The following is an 18,379-nucleotide window of genomic DNA, read 5'->3' as shown; positions in this document are numbered from 1 at the left end:
ATGCATGCCGATGTATGTACATTTTATATTTCTCGGCGGTGTTTCTACGTCGTAAAGCCGCGTCTCCAACGGCACAATGTTTTGTTGGTGAATGCGCTGAAAACCTCGAAAAAGGGTGGATTTTAATGGTATGTCGGCCACGAAGGGTCCGTCGGTTCACTTTGCTGCCCTTTATCGAAAAAAGACCGTGAAAGGAAGTTGCAACGCGTTTGAAGACAAATAAGCGCGCCAGCTTTTATACCGGTTGCACGACTCTAAACAGGGCACCGTGGTAAAAGTGGTTGATTCATAAAAGGCACGAAATCTGTTTCTTGTTCCTTTCGATTAATTCTGCATACGCGCTCGTTGCTTTATTATGGCTGCCTTTGTTGCATAGAGAATTAGTTGTTAGCCTGTCACGTTAACTTATGTTTATGAAGAAATATTTCACGAAAATGTTATTGTAATATTTACATATTAATTATTTACGTTCAAGTATATTAAATTTCGTGTTACTTAATAATACTTCCATATGATTACAAAATAATTTGATATTATAAAAATGAAACTTATAGAATATGATAAATGAATGCTTTATTAGAAAGTAAGGATAGTATATTTCAATAATTTCTATAGTCACATCATGATGTTAGTATTCCTGAAAGTATACCTTGAACAATTCTTGGAGGCACTAGACTACTATTGTAGTCGTATGAACTCTAGAACTTCAAACTGTTTGATCGTGATTACGATAACAAAGGAGATAAACGCGTCCTAAAGCGCATATGTTTGAATATCGTAGGATCGCGTTTGATACGAAATATTTCATCCCATGATTCCATATATGTACGATTAACTATTTACATCGGCATAATTTTTAGAAAATTATTTACAATTTCCATTGCTACTCTGATCATTGATAATACAGCATATTATAATATCATAAAAGTACAATAAATGCTGGGATTTTGTAAACGACAGTTTTTCTCCTCCGTATGCGCGTTTATCGGTTACGTGCATACTTTTAATTTGTTGTCTCATAGCTGCCGAATGTATGAGCGTGATTTCTAACCCGTAAATTCGTAAGGAGTTATACTGTATGTGCACATAAGCGTGACGTATGCGGAACGCAGACGATATAGGATGCAATGGGAGACAGTGTGGCTGATAATGACAGCAATGAATGGTAAGTGGGCCGAGGGCTTATGTACTTAGACACGCTCACCGGTTTGCAGAAATCGGCTACATATTTAACTGTGTCTCGTAACTTCGTGATATTGGCGTTCTATATGGCGTATTATATCTTCCGATTGAGATATAGTTCCACAAACGATTCCTTTTCGATTAGTTTGAAAAAATCCATCGTCTCAAACGATGTAGTGTTCAGCTTTAATTTCGTTAAAGTTTCTTATAATATCATACTAGTTGTATTGCGTGAGCATAAAATCAAAAATTCCGTTTGATTATTTAATGAACATTTCACCCCTAGCGAAGTCGTGAATTACCAGTGACCTATATACATGGAGTCGAACGTGTTAAACATGTTCAATTATTCAAAACTCCATTTAGATTTAGAGAGCTGCGAGTTTCCTTTTTATTACAGTTCCTTCGAGATAAAATACGACGAACTTCGAATCGATAAGAACAGGAAAGAACTTCGTTCTTTCTCTCTTTTTCAAAAAGGAAAAGGGAATAACAAGGTCGCATATGCAATCAATGGGGGAAGAAGGTCGAACAATCGCGTTCAGGTTAGCAGATCGTTGGCAATCATCGATAATGAATCCGTCCAGACAGTGTAGACAATGCTCAGGATTAAAATATGCTGGAAAGCGAAGAGTAGCGTAGGGATGACGTTAAATTGGATTCTGGTAGCTTTAGGAATATCTATTCACGGCTGCACCTACACGCCGTCTGGGAAAGTTCCAGCGAAACAATTCGGTGGCTTCCGTTTGGTATAGAGTTCACAGGTATTTCACGGTATTGGTTTCTGCCGTAAATCCGTTGACTTAAGGTTAACCAAGATCGTTAATGTTAGTTCGTATCCATATCGCTTAGCTGGATTCTTCGTCCTTTCGGATTCTCTCATTGTCCAAGGTTTTACTTGTTTACTTTTCTACATAAAGGCGGAAGTCATCAAATGCTACCTTTTAAAACGATTTCTCCTCTTGAAAAAAGAAAAGTTCCAACGAAGTAAAATCCAAAATGATACGGTGTTTTACATATTTATATGTTTAATATATTACTAGATTCCTCGTTACTATTAAATGTAAATCTGTTACTATTTTAAACGAAATATACAAGAAATATTTATCTCATTTTAAAATTTGCAAATAATTATACCTTTTAGTGAAAATAATTTTTTCCAATAATTAATTACAATATTGCCAATTCATTACTGGAGCATTAAACGAAATCTCTGTCGAATATCATAAGTTCATCCCTCCGATCTATTTTCGTTCTTGCGTATTTCTATTTCAGTGTCAGTTTAAAGAAGATAGGTATAGCCAACCAGTTAAATTATTTGATATTCGAGTACAATTTATTTTCATCACCAACGTTAAGTTCACGAGTCTCGTTTGCCTTATTCCTTAGGAATCCTCGATCCTTGGGAATCTATTTATTCGTGCAAAGGGATTATTTTGTTTGTCCGATATCGGCACGAATGATTTACGTATAAGCTTTCTAATCACGAAATCGCGATCGAGTTTTGTAATTTAATTGCATGGTAATTTTCGTGTTTGCTAGATTGTTCCTGGTGATATCCGCGGTTCAGCTTCCTCTGTGGTCCCATTGTTCCAATCCACTCTGATTTCATTTTACATCAGCGTGCGGTCGAGTATGCAGTCGGTTTCATCATACTCTGACTGGCATCAGTCACAGCATTTCTATCTTTGGACGTATCTTATCAATTAACGTGAAAACAGATACAAATAGTAGCCAATTCGCTACGTTAGCGTTGTTCAGCTCTGTTTCAACGCACATAAATCATTCAGAGCTTAACTGAATGCGCAATGGCCCAGTGGGAAAGTTTCCTGATACTAATTTCGACAAAGAATTTCGTTAATGATTACGAGTGATAGACGGCTGAAAAATCGTAGAATGTGAATAGTATGTTTATGAACGTATAGTATAGAAGTACGCTATATTTTTCTCCACAAAAGTATTTGAACACATACCATAGAAAACTTTTAAGTCCATATTGTAGATATTACGTAAAACATTTTGAAATTTCATTAACGCTGTAATGACAAAAGATCGCCATGACTGTATAGGTAAAATTTGAAACCAATCTGAAAATGTATTAAGTGTGTAAATGTATTAATTAAACATATTACGTCGAGTTTTATAACAGTATTAATGACATCAAACCATTCCGTGTAGCGTACATATATTCATAAAAGATATCTCTATAAGTGTAAACACTATAACGCATAGGTTTATAAGCACCTATAAGCATCTTATCATGAGCATATAATTAACGAGTAACGTGGTCTCTTCGTTATTGAGCGACAAGATTTCACAATTTGGCATGGTATATATTGCTCATGTACGTTGAAACATTTGAAATACGTGGAATGAAGTAGCACGTTCGATGATTCTATGAACGCTAATGGTCAGCGTATTTGCTAGCGAGAAAGGGGATCCACGGCTATTATTCTCGATTAATATCGGTACAGATTCTCGGGAAGTTGATAGAATTATTCATGTTGCAGGTATTACACGTGCAATGGTGTCGCCGTAAACCTAATTGTGTCCTGGAGAATGTACATACAAATGTGGGTGCGTTTACAGGCAGTGAATTTCAATTGTTAACAAGTCACTTTACCTGAGAATTCTCGTTTGCTGCATGCGTACTCTCGGTATCAATAAAATTTCCTGGTTAATTATGTCTTTTTGTTGACGTTCGCTTCTCGTCTTAACAAATAATATTTTTTATAAGTTAAGGTTGAGCAGTTGTTATTAAAGTAGGTTATATATTAAGAGTAGTTATTAAGAAGGTTCAAAATTAGGAGGAAGAATAAGTATATAACACTGAAAAAGAATAAGTCGTCAAGCTCGTCAAACTGATCGAGTTTCATCGTTAAGCGATGTACTTGGCGTTGATGAGCAAGTCGTTGTTGCCAACTAATATCGATAGATCGTGTCTGGCGAACACCAGGTTGGGCGTCCGTGACGTCGCGTGCTATCAATTCGTGTGTTGAAATCACTCATCTGTCTTTAGACTGTGCTACTCGCATGTGCTCACAAAAATGGAAAGTAAATGTCGCTTTTAAATATTTCAAATTATCTCACGAAGACTATGAAGTGTCCTTAGTTCTTCTTCCGTTTTGCAAATTTAGATTGGCACACAGCGGACGATGATTAGAAGACATTTTTGGAGGAATTATTGTACGTTAATATTTCATCAATCTCTGCTCAATGGTTTAATAATACGTTGGTTGATATATACAATACTTTCGCATTTTGGCACGGCTCAGCTATGAAAGAGACGAATATATGCGTAATATCGAAAGATGCACACTCTCGTGGTATTACGTGTGCGTTATTACGCAAGTTACACGTGGACAAATATTAATTCGCGTATGCATATTTATACAATATATTTGACTAGCTCGCATGGGAATTTTATGCAATACGTCCGCAGGAGGGAGGATTGAAATTAAATTCCACCTGATTTTCAGCACCGCGATATAATAACTTGCTTATTGCCAGTTGCAGAAATTTGAGAGCGGCACTAGTGGAAGAGATCTTTACGCTCGATTGAGAATCGTGAAGTTACAGTGCATAGTAGAACCGAGAAATTCTATATATAGAAATTCAAACAATTTCCCACTAGATCTTCGTTAGAAAAATGTTTATTAATAAATTTCCCTTATTACCATTAAAATTACATATGACGAATTATCATAATTTAAATATGCATTCCAATACTCATGGAATTTATCGATCTGGACAAGCACCTGGTTCATCGCACGACTAAAGTATTTATATACATAATATATAAAACACTAAACCGGATATGTGAGTCTATAAATGTTGCCTGCATGTGGGGCACACGGAGGGCCGTTCACACGTGTAGATATATCTTTACAGGCGACACACAGTGTAGCGAACTATCCACACACAGGAACCAACATTAAGTGTATACGCATACGAACACATAGAAAGATGCTGCGTATAGACATGATTCTTCTAATGTGGAGCGTCGCCGAGAATGTTAAATTTAGGGTATGTACGAGCAGTCGATTCTCGAATGGTGCCCACGCATGTTGCAGGTGCGTCTGTCGAACGGTTCGAAATTGTTTTTTCAACAAAACAAAGATTCCGAGCTGTCAGTATTTTCCGTGTTTCATTTGGTAGTTATTTGAACTGGTTCTCCGCCGAATTATCGACATTGACAGCGGTAGCGAGCTCGCGAAAATCGTAACCCGTTCATGAATAATTTTCCGTGTCACGTGTCATCGAACCGCCACCACGTGCAGAGGCGTGACAATACAAATAAATAGGAAGCGTGTTGGCGAAGCGCCAACGCGCGCCATTGTGGACTCTGAAATTGGAAATATATATCTCAATCGAGGTGGATAATGGCGAAAATGATCGAATGATCTTTTGCAGAATATATCCCGGAACTTGTATTAGAAAACATGTACGAGTGATAGGCTAAATAAAATTGTGTGAAGTGTCGATAAACAAATAAGTTGAAAATCGAAGTATAACATGGAAACTTTGTGATACGACGAAGTCTATGGAGACTATTGCTTCATCAAGCCAGCGTTTCAGCGAACTCTATTAGATAATTTATTTTCGAAGAATAAAGATACGTAAAATATGCAACGAAGATATCGCTAAAAACGAACAAAGAAAGGAGATTATAATTGTTGGTAACAGATCGAGGACTGAGCTGGATGGAAGTATTTCGCTGATGTGGTAAATGTTTTGAGTTCTGTGTGATGACACAACACGAGTATGTGAGAAATGTAACTGCTGTCTATGTATTATATATCGTCTATACGTATGACGATATCTGGGCTGTTTCGTGTTGAGATTTTTTCAGACGTGTCTCGTTGACTCCGTTTCGCATCTACGGTCGATAATCTCTCCACTTCTCTTTTGCTACTTTTCCAACTTGTCCAACTTTTTAACGAGCTCACAACATTCGGGAATTGCGTACAAAATTGTGTTGTATAGCGTTCGAGAGGATATTATCACAGTAGATCCTTTTATAATAAGTACAATTTTATAGAGAATTTTTTTTCCGACATTGTTAAAGTGTAATTGAAGTTGGAGAAGCTGTTACGAGAAAGGAAGTGTTGCCATTCGATATCTATATAATTAACGAACTGTACGATTCTGTTGAAAGATTGCGAATCTGAAAGGATCGTCCTCGAAAATTTACAATATACAACTTTGATATTACAATTGAATATGTGGTTGCCGGTAATATCTATTCTATGGACCATTGTGAATCTGGTGCAGCGCAAACTCGTAATGAAAAGTGTGATGTATTCTACGTTAAATGGGACAGCAGGTAAATAGAAATTTGCACTATGCTTTGGAAGCTTGTAGAAATACTTATTTTATACTCTATCCTAAATAATTAATCAATCGTTCACATGTTTCATTTAATAAGATAGAAAAAAGAAGCTACCACCACCAACCACAATAATCTGTAGCAGAAAAGTATCGATTATTCTCTCGCAAAGATTTACGAGTATTTCAGACATGTGAAATTACGTTTTACTGGGTTAGGTATCAATGCAAGTAGTCAGGCGATTTCTATTGTCATTTCTCTGTTCACTCATGATTTATGTGATTCAGAGTAATGTCGTATCAGAAGGTCTGGAATTTGTTTCTCTACGGATTGCAACCGCAATTCCAAATACCGAACTAGCTAATTAATTAGCAAATAACTGAATTGTTGGAATACCTTTCGTGACTCATTGCTATTACAGTAATGTTTTGCTAACAGCAAAAAATATTCAAATGTATGGAAGTCGAGACAATTAAAGATTATCAATCTATGTGATAATCTATACATATATAATTAACGAAGTAGTTACATATTTTTCGCGTTGATGTTATAAAGATCGAGTAAAAAAAGACAATGATACGATGTTGTTACTTTAATTGGACATTGAAATTGATTTTTTTACCATGAGTCCGTTCGACGTTGTTATATTCTGTGTAAAAGTATTAACACCAAATAGCTGTGCACATTCATTCTTGCCCTTATACTTTTGCACGCGTCTCCCTTTTTCGGTAACTATTTCCGTCACCTGAGGCTTCTGGATAGCGTAAGCGGATGAATCTTGTCGTCTTGTGTCAAATATTTGAGACAGGGTACGGATGAAGACAATTTCTGCTTAGTAATTTCCTCTGCACTACACGTAGATACACTAATCCTCAAATAATGCTATGATAGCCTGCTGCGGATCATTCCAAGTTTGTGGAGTCAGTTACAACTTATCCCGAGAACGATTAATGAGTGCTTGTAGAAAACACTATAAGTGCAAAAATTGAAAAATTTTGATTTCTTATTGGAAAATGTTCTACATACCAATGAGAATACTGTAGTATAGAATTGAAGTCAAATTTCACTTTCTAAATGGTTATTAATAATATGAGAAGATGGCGTCACAACGTTGTCTGTATAGAGGAAAATGTAAGCGCTAATAAACATTAGTCGATCGTTTCTTGGCTTTTGTGTATGCCATCTACTCAAATGAATGAACATAGATTTTTCTTTGTAACTAAGAGGTGGCACGGGTTTTTTCTTCGGGCATACAGGGTTTTTCTTCAGGTACATTTTTCTTTTCCATGAATTTGGATTACATTATGCATAAAGTTCCTTTTCCTTCTAAAAAAAACTTGTTTCTTGAAGTGTATTCTATGAGCACTTTTCAATTGGACTTGAATCATCTCTAAGCCGGAGGACCTTGTTTTCTATGAGCTGTATGATCTTTGAGGTAGAAGGATTCGTCGTGGGTTATTCCAAAATTCTGCCACCATCACATAATTATACCTCTGAGTTTCACAACCATGCCGGGTTTGACAAGTTCGATATCACAAAACTCCAATCTCGTCCTCAAGCGGATCTCTTTGGCACTGACCTTATGGAACTTAAGACTTTAAGTTATGAAGTGGTCCAAGATGGACTTCTAGATGAACTCATGGAGCTTGAAGTCTTAAAGTCTTGTGGTGATCTTTGATGATTACCTTTGCTTTGAACTCATGTTCGAGTTTCCAGGATCGATAGTCTATCTGTTCTCACGATCTTGGATTCATAGAGTTTAATGTCTTAAGATCTTCAGCTGTAATTATTCTTACGATCATCTAATTTAACTTCTTTAAATACTCTTCGTGTTTTTACAATATGAAATTAGTTCTCATATTCCACATGATATGATGTATACATAAATTTCCAACCATGAATCCTATTGAAAATTAGAAAGGCTTCTATGAATAAATTAATGTGCTGAATATATTATCATATTTCCATTGTACCTGTTTGATATTATGCTAAGTATAACATACTTAATATAACTAATATAGTAATATAATATATATTATTATATTATTATAATATATGTAATATAATGTATACATTATGTTATATTATATATACACATAACGTGGAATGTGCAATATATTTAAATTTCTAAATTCCACAAAATGTAATATACAAAACTGTTTAACATATTCCTGTGTTATGTATAATCACAGAAAGTGAGAAACAATTTTAAACAGATAATGTAATATCATTGAATATAAAACATGTTAGACAAGGTGAAGAGTTCGTGTATGGTATGCGTGAGACGTTCCAAAATTTGATTATAATTTAGCTCACGAATTGGCAACGAAAAGGGTTTCAGGAAGTTCTCGATGGACGAATAACGGAAAATCCCGGGCTTTGTGATTTAACTGATTTGGAGTGGTAAATTATATGTGGCATATTAACCATCGTGATATCAGGATTCCAGACAGAATTCAACGAATAAATTGGCATCGTTAGAAGTTCAGGACAGGCTTGGCTCGTCACATTAACATAGCTGAGAATCCAAGACGGTGTTTGAAGAATGGATTGGCAATAACCGAGCACGACTATACTCTTCATCGCGAATTCTCGGTGTTCTTGCGTAGCTGACGCTTTGAATTCTTCTCATTTACCGTTCCTCGTGCTCGTCCCTTCCTTTTCTACTTCCTATCCTGGCCTTTACCATCGTGTTTCTATCGTGTCCTTTTCACCAGCCTGTTGGACTCTAATTCGCTTCATCTTCTCATCTTTCTTCATCAACGTCTTGTCTCTATCTCTTCCTCCCTTTTCCCGCTACTTTTGCGTGTCTGTCTTCAAAATTCGTTCGGGGTTACCCAGACATGACGTAGATGCCCGCTATTCTGGTCATCGTGTGACGTCGTCTTCAGGGTATTCAGAAATAAACTCGAGTGGCAAGGTGCTACTCGTCGTGTGGCCTCTTTCTCTCGTCTACCTCTTTTAACCTCCATTTGTCACTGTCTTCCCTTTTGGTCCGCGATGATTCGCGCCCAATTTCGACGATTATTGTGTCACGGACAGCATCAAAGCAGAAAATTAGTAGACCAATTTAAATTCGCCCCACATTGTTAGTAATACGATGAATAAACGAGCGGACAAGTTCTTTGCTCGCTCGGTCTCTCGTCTAAAGTCACTGTTCCCGTCATTAAAACGATTAATAAGCACCTACATAGTTGGCAGACGATGGCGTAACCTTGCTCTAGATTTTCTGAAAAGCAACGTTACCATGAATACCTTTGGGTCATTGTTTTTCGATTAGGGACGGATGTACTCAAAAGTTGTTACGATAATTTATAATTGAAGATTAAGCGGAACATTTAGTATTGTTTAGAAGTCTAAAAGTACGCATCTTGATACAACGATATCTTTTGTAACATTGTTAACAAGTTAACTTGCCCGATGCAAGCAAGTTGCTCGACGTGTTCTCTCTAAATGCTCATTCAAGGTGCAAGTGCAACGAGAATAGCTTGTACTAGGTTTACCAGGTCCAAGAATGACGTCGTTTATTGCGCTATATTTTTGTGGGATTTACGATCTTCATAGGCATACTTAACGAGTTTCTTTATTATCTTGAGCTTTACAACCTTGCGCGATATCGAACGTTGTAGCGCGATGTTCAGCGCAATTGAAGCATAAAATATTTTCGAAGCATAAATTATTAAAATATTGCTACCAGAAACTTTTCAAACCGGCTTTACATCGTTTGTGCGAGCAAATTATATTTCCAATCGTCGAGTATTCGCTAGGATGCCCGATAATTCATCGAAAAATACACACACAGTCGTGTATTCCAGATTGATTCACCGACAGTTCGAGTAGTTGGAACTTGCGTTTATTTATTCCGTTGTCTGGCGCCGAGAGAGCGCTAGTGCGGTTACCAGATTTAATTATACCTACGTGATTCGAGGTATCGTTCTTCTTCATTCTTCTTGTCGCGTTGAATTTGAAAATTACAGGAGTTGCACGACGTTCTCTAAGAAAATCTACCGTTCTTCTTTCTTTTCGATTACTTAGAAAGTAGTTTACTAGACGAGCCGGCAAAAGTGCCGGACAGAGTCCCAGGGCAATCCAAACAGCCGGAAGTTACATTCGTTTGTCAACCAGTCGGACACGGTGCAAACGAGCGACTCGTGGCGCTCGTTCTCCGGCAACAAAAATTTAATTAGAAAGACACGACTTTACAGCCGTGGGCGGCCTTTCTTTCGCCGGATAATGAAGTAACGCCGCCAGCTAGACACTTGTGGTTAGCGTCTAAGGGCTGGAATGGAGGGCAAAAAATTCAGCCAAGTTATACCTAACGACATTTCTCTATTTTTCCTTCTATACTAAGCGAACGACTGATTAGTTTTCGTGCCTCTATCGATCTGTTTCTTTATTCTTCTTCTTCTTTCTCGTTTTCTCTTCGCTTCATTCCCCTTCTTTTATTCTTTGATCTCCTACTGTGGTCGGGCTTTTCGTTTCCTGCGACCCTGTCCTCCCCCTTTTTTCGATTTCCTCGACTCTGGCCTTGGCGTAAATACATTTCCGCATGGAAAGCGGCACTTTCAAACTTCGCGACCCTTTTCCAAAGCATTTATCTTTTATCCTCGTAAATGCGGTTGTACGCCTCGATTTCGCTTGTCTCTGTTCGCCTCACGTCATCTCGCCGTCTCAGAAGAATAGAGATTTACCACTTCTCTACAACGAGGCACATAGGGGGTTAACGTAGCTCCGGTTAGGGTAATGGAACTATTTTCAACAACGATGGCTCTTACCGCACTATCTTCGGCATACCTTGCGTTTCCTTTGGGTTTCGTACAGGTTTAGATGTAGTTTTAAACCTAAGATCGTCGTTGCGCACTCCTCAACGAGAGAAGTTTCGTCGAGGCGTGTTTGTGCTGTGTTATGATATACGATTTCGTTTCTATTACTAAATTTGCGCTCGATATATCTGATTTTATTTAGTCATTAAATATTTGGTTTTAATCACCACTAAATCGTATTTTAGATTGGATTTTTCAAAAGAAAAGCGAGGACAAACTTCGTATCGATTATCATGTCTTACGCTTTCGAGCAGGCCTAAGTTTTTCACATTAGATAAGAACAGGTTGGAAATGGAAATTTTCCGTACACGAAGTCAAGGAAATCCGAATTTGAAAGTTCGATCAAGATATTTAAAACTTATTTGCGATCTGCTATAGACTCTCTTCGAACAATTTGATGACGAACTATCCTGTTTCTCGTATCATCGGGCATAGAAAACTCATTATTTCTCTCAGATATATAATTTCAGTTTTCGAGGTAAACGCGGTTTACGCAGATCGACGAACAAACAAGTCTTGAAATTCGTTCTGATTAAAATTTCTTTCTTCTAACTAGTAAAGCATCCGCAGCCAAGTGAATACGTTTCGTACGAGAAGCTTCATTTTCCTTCTTTTTCGTCTCTCTTTTTTTCCAAACCGTTCGTCGTCGTCGTCGTCGTCTTTTACGGTCGGCTCTTACATTTTCCAAGCCAAGTAACCGTTTTATAATAGGTAGAGCCAAGTAATTAGGTACGTACATGTCCATCGAACGTGGACATAATCGACTTTCTTCTTTGCCTCGAAGCAGCACTTTCGAGCTGATTTTACCAGCGGCGAATGTTTCCATCCTCTTTATTACAGCGACGAATTTTTGTCGTCAAAGCTGGCAAAGCTTTTCCCTCGTTTCCCTGTTTCGCGTCTTCGCATCGACGAGTTTAATACCGCTCCGGGGTTAACGGGCTGGGTACGAAAATATTTCTTTCCAAAGGCATGGATGCGTTTCGCGAAAACGCGCATTTAGGCTTCCGTTTCGTCCCGTTTTTCGGATCGAGGAACGCAAACGTTTAATTGTTGAATCACTCACGACGCTCTACTTTTCCGATTATTTTATGCAGAAATGTACCTCTACAGAACCATGGATATCTGACTGTGTGCGTTGAGCCGTTGTCTAAGTCGGAGAAACCGTGCGTTTGTGACGATTCGCGATAATACGATCGATATTTATTGTTATTTGCTGTAAAAGGAAAAAAAAATGATATCGCCGCGTTAAAATACAGCCGTTTATCGAGCATTCGTCCGACACAGCGAATAAATTTCGAAGTTCTCGAAGTTTTCTTCGATTTCAGTGCAGTAGGCGGTTGACCCGGGGCAGTTCCCTGTTCGTTTTTGTACGTGATCTTTGTGCAAATGTTGGAGCACAGAGGTTCGGTAAACGTTGGAATAATTTCTGAATTCGTAAGGGTAAACTTCGCAAAAGTTTCTCCTTTGGCGTTTTTCATTTGACATGCTACACGCGTCTTGTGTAAATTCCGAACGAGACGCGAATATTTTCGTCGGTGGTTCTTTGTTGTAAAAAATAGTCTCATCTAATACTCCTGTGCTTTCTACGTTCTAAATAATTGCATAAAAAAGACGTTAGATACTTTGAGAAAGTGTTCGCGTAATCGTGGCTATGTAGCAATTAAACGTTCGAACAACCAATGTGTATGTAAAATGGCTATTGTACACTGGTCCGTCAAAACAAGCAGATATAGTAGGCAGATTACTTTTTGCAGATCTTACTGCGGTATTTCGATGCCGTTATTCTCATTGCTCGGTTCTATCTTCTATTCTCGAGGAAATTGTAAGACCAGATCTAATTACTCTGTTCTCCCTTGTACAGGTAACATCGAAGATAAATTTCTACCGAATCGTCCTGAAGTGACGATATAGGTCAAGGATGAATTCAACGTAATAAAATATTTCGTGTCTCTTTCATATTGTTAAAATCACCCGTGGATTGCGAAATTCTCGTTTGTTCATAAAAGTCCTCGAAATTTACTCCGCTATCTTTTTATTAGAATTTTCATGTATCGATAGATGGGATCGCAAATTGATTTCGATTTTACATCCTCGAACGAGGGAAAAGAAAAGAAATACGATCGAGGATGAAACGGGGCAGCTGGTCTTGATGTCTTTCTTGGTTTCCAGCCGTCCATTCGTAGAACAATCGGCAGGAGAGATCTCATTACCTCTCGCCCGGATATAACGTCGTTCTGCTTTGACGCCATCGTTCGATGGGTTCACTTCGTGCAACCTCATAAACGATGAAAATAGGTCAGGGATAAAGTTATTCGAACGTTGTAAGAGGATTGTTGCTTCCTTTGTGTTGTCGCCGATATCTCACTTTTAATTACTTATGTCCCGAAATTCCAGCTTAATTTCCTTTGACTTCCCACTGAAGTTGACTCCACTAGTGACTTGAGAGTATTTCAGTATTTTTAAAGTCACGAGGTATCGGAGACTAATTGATGAGAATCATTGGTACTTGGTTGCAGGAATATTAAATTGTCGATGGAAATTTTAAAAATCTTCGTAGAAAAGTTTTTAAACAAATTAAGGAAAGATATTTGATTAAGAGATTTCTTCCTGTTACATGAGTTCCTGTAGTAGCGTTCCTTTTTATACATTCAAGATATGCGATTAGGATCTTAGAACTTTGAGTTGCGATCGATTTTCACGTTGGTGGATCCGTGTTAGTTTTCGGCTAGAACTATAATCTAAAGATCAGGATATAGAAAGTGGGACAGCAGAACCGGATGTGTACACGGTTACACGACGCTGGGAGGTAATAAAACCACTAATTGTTCGAGGAGAAACTTCACGTTATATTCGAGTACAAACTACTGAAACAGCTGCGGTGATGCGCCTAATCGAGTGTGCGAAACGTCGTAGCAAATTTTATCAAGTTACTTTGGCAATACGTAATTCTGAAATCCCTGAATTTATATTCGATCGATATCTTTATCAAGGAAAGAGAAGAAAAGAAAAAAGAAAACAATATGTTAAAAAATAACGTAATATTTTCTTCGTTTTGTGTTACAGGTGAGTGTGACCAGTTTGTGGGATGCAACAACGTCGAAATCATCACAAATTTTGCACCACGTACTGCACGAAAACATGCAGGTAGGAAATGCATAAAAATCACTTATTACGGAAACTCGAAACAAACACGAGTTTGGCGGGAACTGTATAATGATGAGAACTGGAATACGGTTACCTACAAAGCAACTTTGTAACTGCAGCCCGTTTTAGGTCATGAACACATTTTTTTAAAGTGTTCTTACACGAATCGTATACGTATAATACGTATAGTGTAATCCGTATTTCGAAAATATTCACTTGTATATTCATATTTATATTTGCGTTAGAAATCACGCAAACATTAGCTGGAGAAAGTAGTAAAATTTAAGAAAAGTATTTTTTGGAAGGGGTTGCGTTGTTTACCCATTGGCTGAGCTTTTTACGAGTGAAGAAAATCTGGGTGGTAATGTTGGTAACTGGTCAAGCCGCATTGTGCTCTCCATTGCGGTAGGTGCACACATGTACGAATCTCCTTGTACGTGTTCCATGCAAGTCGAGTTTTCTGTATATGTGTATACCGAGAACAACGATTGGAACGATAGCACCGTATGAGAAATGGCGCTATTAAATTTGACTGCAGTCACATCGTGCGGCTTTACGCTTCCTTCTGCGGCATATGCAACAAATCAGAAATCTGTTGTATTATTGTTTTATTTAATATATACATGTCGAGTTCAATATTATATCCCCAGAGAAGAAAAAATTGATCGAGTATCACACATCGTTAACATTTTTCTGGGATGGTTACCTCCACCTTAGTAATTCTTTATTTTTATTATCTTCTTAGACGGTAAAAATTCAGTGATATAATTATACCGATATAGATTCTTGGAAATATACAAAATATTTCATTTAATATTTATTGCAATTACTTTTTACCAGAATGCGTCAAAGATTTCCTCATGAATTTTCTCGCACGTCATAAGCAACGTTCTTAAATTAGAAAAATGAAAATGAGGAAAGGAGTTCCTTGTTAGTGCTTCCTCGCAAGTTACGCTCGAATTCAAACATAGGAACGTTGCACCAGTCGAAGAAAATAAGATGCATAGCCTTGATTTCAAGGAAACGGTAATGTTAGCCTCCCTTTTAATAAGAGGAAACGACACGGAAGAAGATCGTAAAAAGGAAGTTAGTAAACGTAACAAGCATTTCCAATTCACTTTTCGATATGCATCAGTTTCCTGCAATTGCGATAACGATCGGTGTCAAAGATCTGGTTTTACTATCTTCGCGAAACGATATGTCATTGAAAGAACGATGATTTGCCAAGTCAGCAGAGGTCCTCGCCTTTACTCGTCCATAGAATCGATAAATTTTACTCCTACTTTTCTTCCTTCATATTCTCGTCTCTTCTATCTATTTTCTTTTGGAACCATTTGTCTCAGAAAATGATTTAGAAGATACTTGAATTTAAAGTGTTCTTAATGCTTATCGATTTTGCTGTGCAAGATGTAATTCAAGCACGAAGAAAATTTAATCAGGATTAAGAATCACGTCGAAGTTTGTGATATTGTTTAGACGAATGTTCAATGAGAAATACGGTACAACAAAAGTTAATTTGCAATATGATCCTTTAGATGGAAATTTCATTTAGTCCAGAGTCTTGTATCTTCGATTTGACGCAGTTTATTTGCAGAAAATAGGGTGAGAGATGTAGCAATTGCAGGGTGCACTAGCACGTTAAGTTAAATACACGTATGTAGACGCGAAATGCTTGTAGCGAGACGCAATTGGTTTCCCTTACACCCGTCTTTATGAATATTTATTTCTCCCCTCTCTTATGAATGTCGTAAACAAGAGGCGGTTTTCTTCTTTCAAGGAAAATTTCTCCATTTTCAAGATTTTACACGCGCTGAAATAAGAATATTTTCTACAACTGTTATGTAAAATGAACAATTCAATTCAATCGTTAATACTTTTTACCAGAATTAACAAAAAAAAAAAAACGACGGTATATAAGAAATTCTAAAAGTTCCAAACCGGGCCAACTAACACAACGAAATAGTTAATCTGGAAGAATTCCAATAATTTTGCCAAAGATGATTCCAAAAAGAATAAAAAAGGTTAAAAAACCTGGCCAATTTTCGTGCTACGTCAAATTGAATCGACGTTTCGTTGATTCGTATAATTTATATTCGCATTGTACGTGTTCGAACACTCGCGGTTGTGAGCTGATTGACGGAGGGAAGGAGTTACAGGCCAGACAGATAGATTACAAAGTGAACTGTATGATTTTACTGGATACTTGACTATTAAAGGACTGTTCCCTTTAGATATGATACAATGTCAACTGTTATGTCGTGTCTGACGGTCAGACCACGATCCTTGAACTTCGTGAGACAGAGATGAACCATACTCGACGAAAGACTGTTTGAATCTAACTCCTCGTGTCCGGCGGTCATCATCTAGATGTGTCGTAAGGCGGGGGAACAACTCTACTCTTGATGATTGTTCCTTGGTGCCTCTACCCTTCGTACGTGGCGGACAGACCACGACCTTTGGTTTGCGTCAGATGGAAGACAACAGCTATTGACGACTGAATCTTTGCATCTGTCCCGCAGTTGTTCGCTCAAGATGGCGGTGAAGGTTAAAAGCAAAATGTTTGCTTCTATTATGGAGTGGTTTATGACACTGTTGGCCCTTCAAGAGTTTTTCAGGCCTAGACCCTTTGAGGGCCCACTCAGCAGTGTCATAAATCCTTTTTTCTATAATTTTCTATAATTTTTTAATAAAAAACATCGAATATGACAAATTTGCTATCTGATGCATAAAAAAGGATTCGTAACTGATTTTCATTAATTATTCAACTTTTATTTGGTCGACTGAAGGGGCTAAATTTCTTCTACAATTCTAGGCTTTTGTAAGTACACGTTTCAGTTTCTCGAAAGTCTAAACGTGATTCCCGTTGAAGTTGCGAAGATCTAAAACTCGATATTCTTCGATTGTGCTTACACAATTCTGAACAAAAATATTTGCTCAATGCTGCGTGAACACGATATAGTAGAATTTTTTACCAAATTCGAAAGCGGCAATGATGATAAACGTGTTTTTAAACACGCGGATAGTGGAGGGTAGCACTGGCAAGCGCGAGGAGCGGGCAAGTCTTTCGTGTGAAGCGAATTTAAGAGCTTCAACTTCTCTACGTACTTGCAGTCGCGAGTTTGTAACGAACTTGTAACGCGTATAAGTCAGCGACTTTATTACAATGCCGTGACTGCAGCGATGCGATTCTACCGTAGTTAAATAACCAACCTAGCTAGTGCTTTCCTTAGGCGAATACTACATCCGATCTGGTAATCAGAAATTATTGTCGTTACCCGTTATCGTTCTACGTCTCTAAGAAAATTGCTGCACAATTAAGTGAGCTTTGCGTATCGTTTAAGCATCTTGTTATCTTAACACAGGATTCTGGCAATGAAACAGAAGACCTGATGGTACACGAAGTAATTTTGCGGGCTGGTTAATTTCGCGTGCGCCAGGACCGCGGAATTAATTTCGGATGTCTCTCACCTGTCGTGTCACAGTGTTCCTGTAGGTGATCCTTTTGCTTTGTACTGAAGCGTCCAATGACAATACACCTATTTAGTTACGCCGCAGTACGAGACTCTGTTCGTTTCTAGTTCGTAGCCAAAGGAGACATTGCGATACCGACTACGGGTTCACAGTTCATTGGTGTGGGCACACCTAGTCTCTTCGTTTACCATAATTTACGGGCATCGGTGTTGCAGCAATTATACGTACGTTAATTTCGTTCGTGTCCTCTTGTATGGCTATTTCGTGGATTAGATTAATAGTTTAGAGGATTACGAATAATTTAACTCCGATAATAATTAATAATAATAAAATAATAATTAATAAAATAATAATCTGGCAAATACACGCGAGATCATTTCCTAAATATTTCTTTAGAGTCATCACAGAGATTGCTGACGGAAAGTTGTTA

At 37.7% G+C, this 18,379-nt stretch overlaps 1 protein-coding gene across 6 annotated transcripts in view; it reads left to right on the top strand.

Moving 5' to 3' along the window:
- The window catches only part of dlg1 (MAGUK family member discs large 1), a 539,916-nt gene that overhangs the window by 3,684 nt on the left and 517,853 nt on the right, over nucleotides 1-18,379 (top strand). For 2 of the 6 annotated variants that reach the window (XM_069122830.1, XM_069122828.1), the window contains exon 2: nucleotides 14,398-14,478. The exons of 1 other annotated variant lie outside the window; for it this stretch is intronic. In XM_069122830.1, the coding sequence (XP_068978931.1) occupies nucleotides 14,398-14,478 (81 nt within the window). Of the gene's footprint in view, nucleotides 1-6,319; nucleotides 6,509-14,397; nucleotides 14,479-18,379 lie in introns of those variants that run through there. 3 more of the 6 variants (XM_069122823.1, XM_069122821.1, XM_069122829.1) reach the window with 3 other exon arrangements.

This window comes from Bombus flavifrons, chromosome 11 (assembly GCF_040668555.2).
Source record: "Bombus flavifrons isolate JBK064 chromosome 11, iyBomFlav1_principal, whole genome shotgun sequence".
NCBI classification, from domain to species: domain Eukaryota; kingdom Metazoa; phylum Arthropoda; class Insecta; order Hymenoptera; family Apidae; genus Bombus; species Bombus flavifrons.
This window is presented reverse-complemented; position numbering and strand designations above follow the sequence as displayed.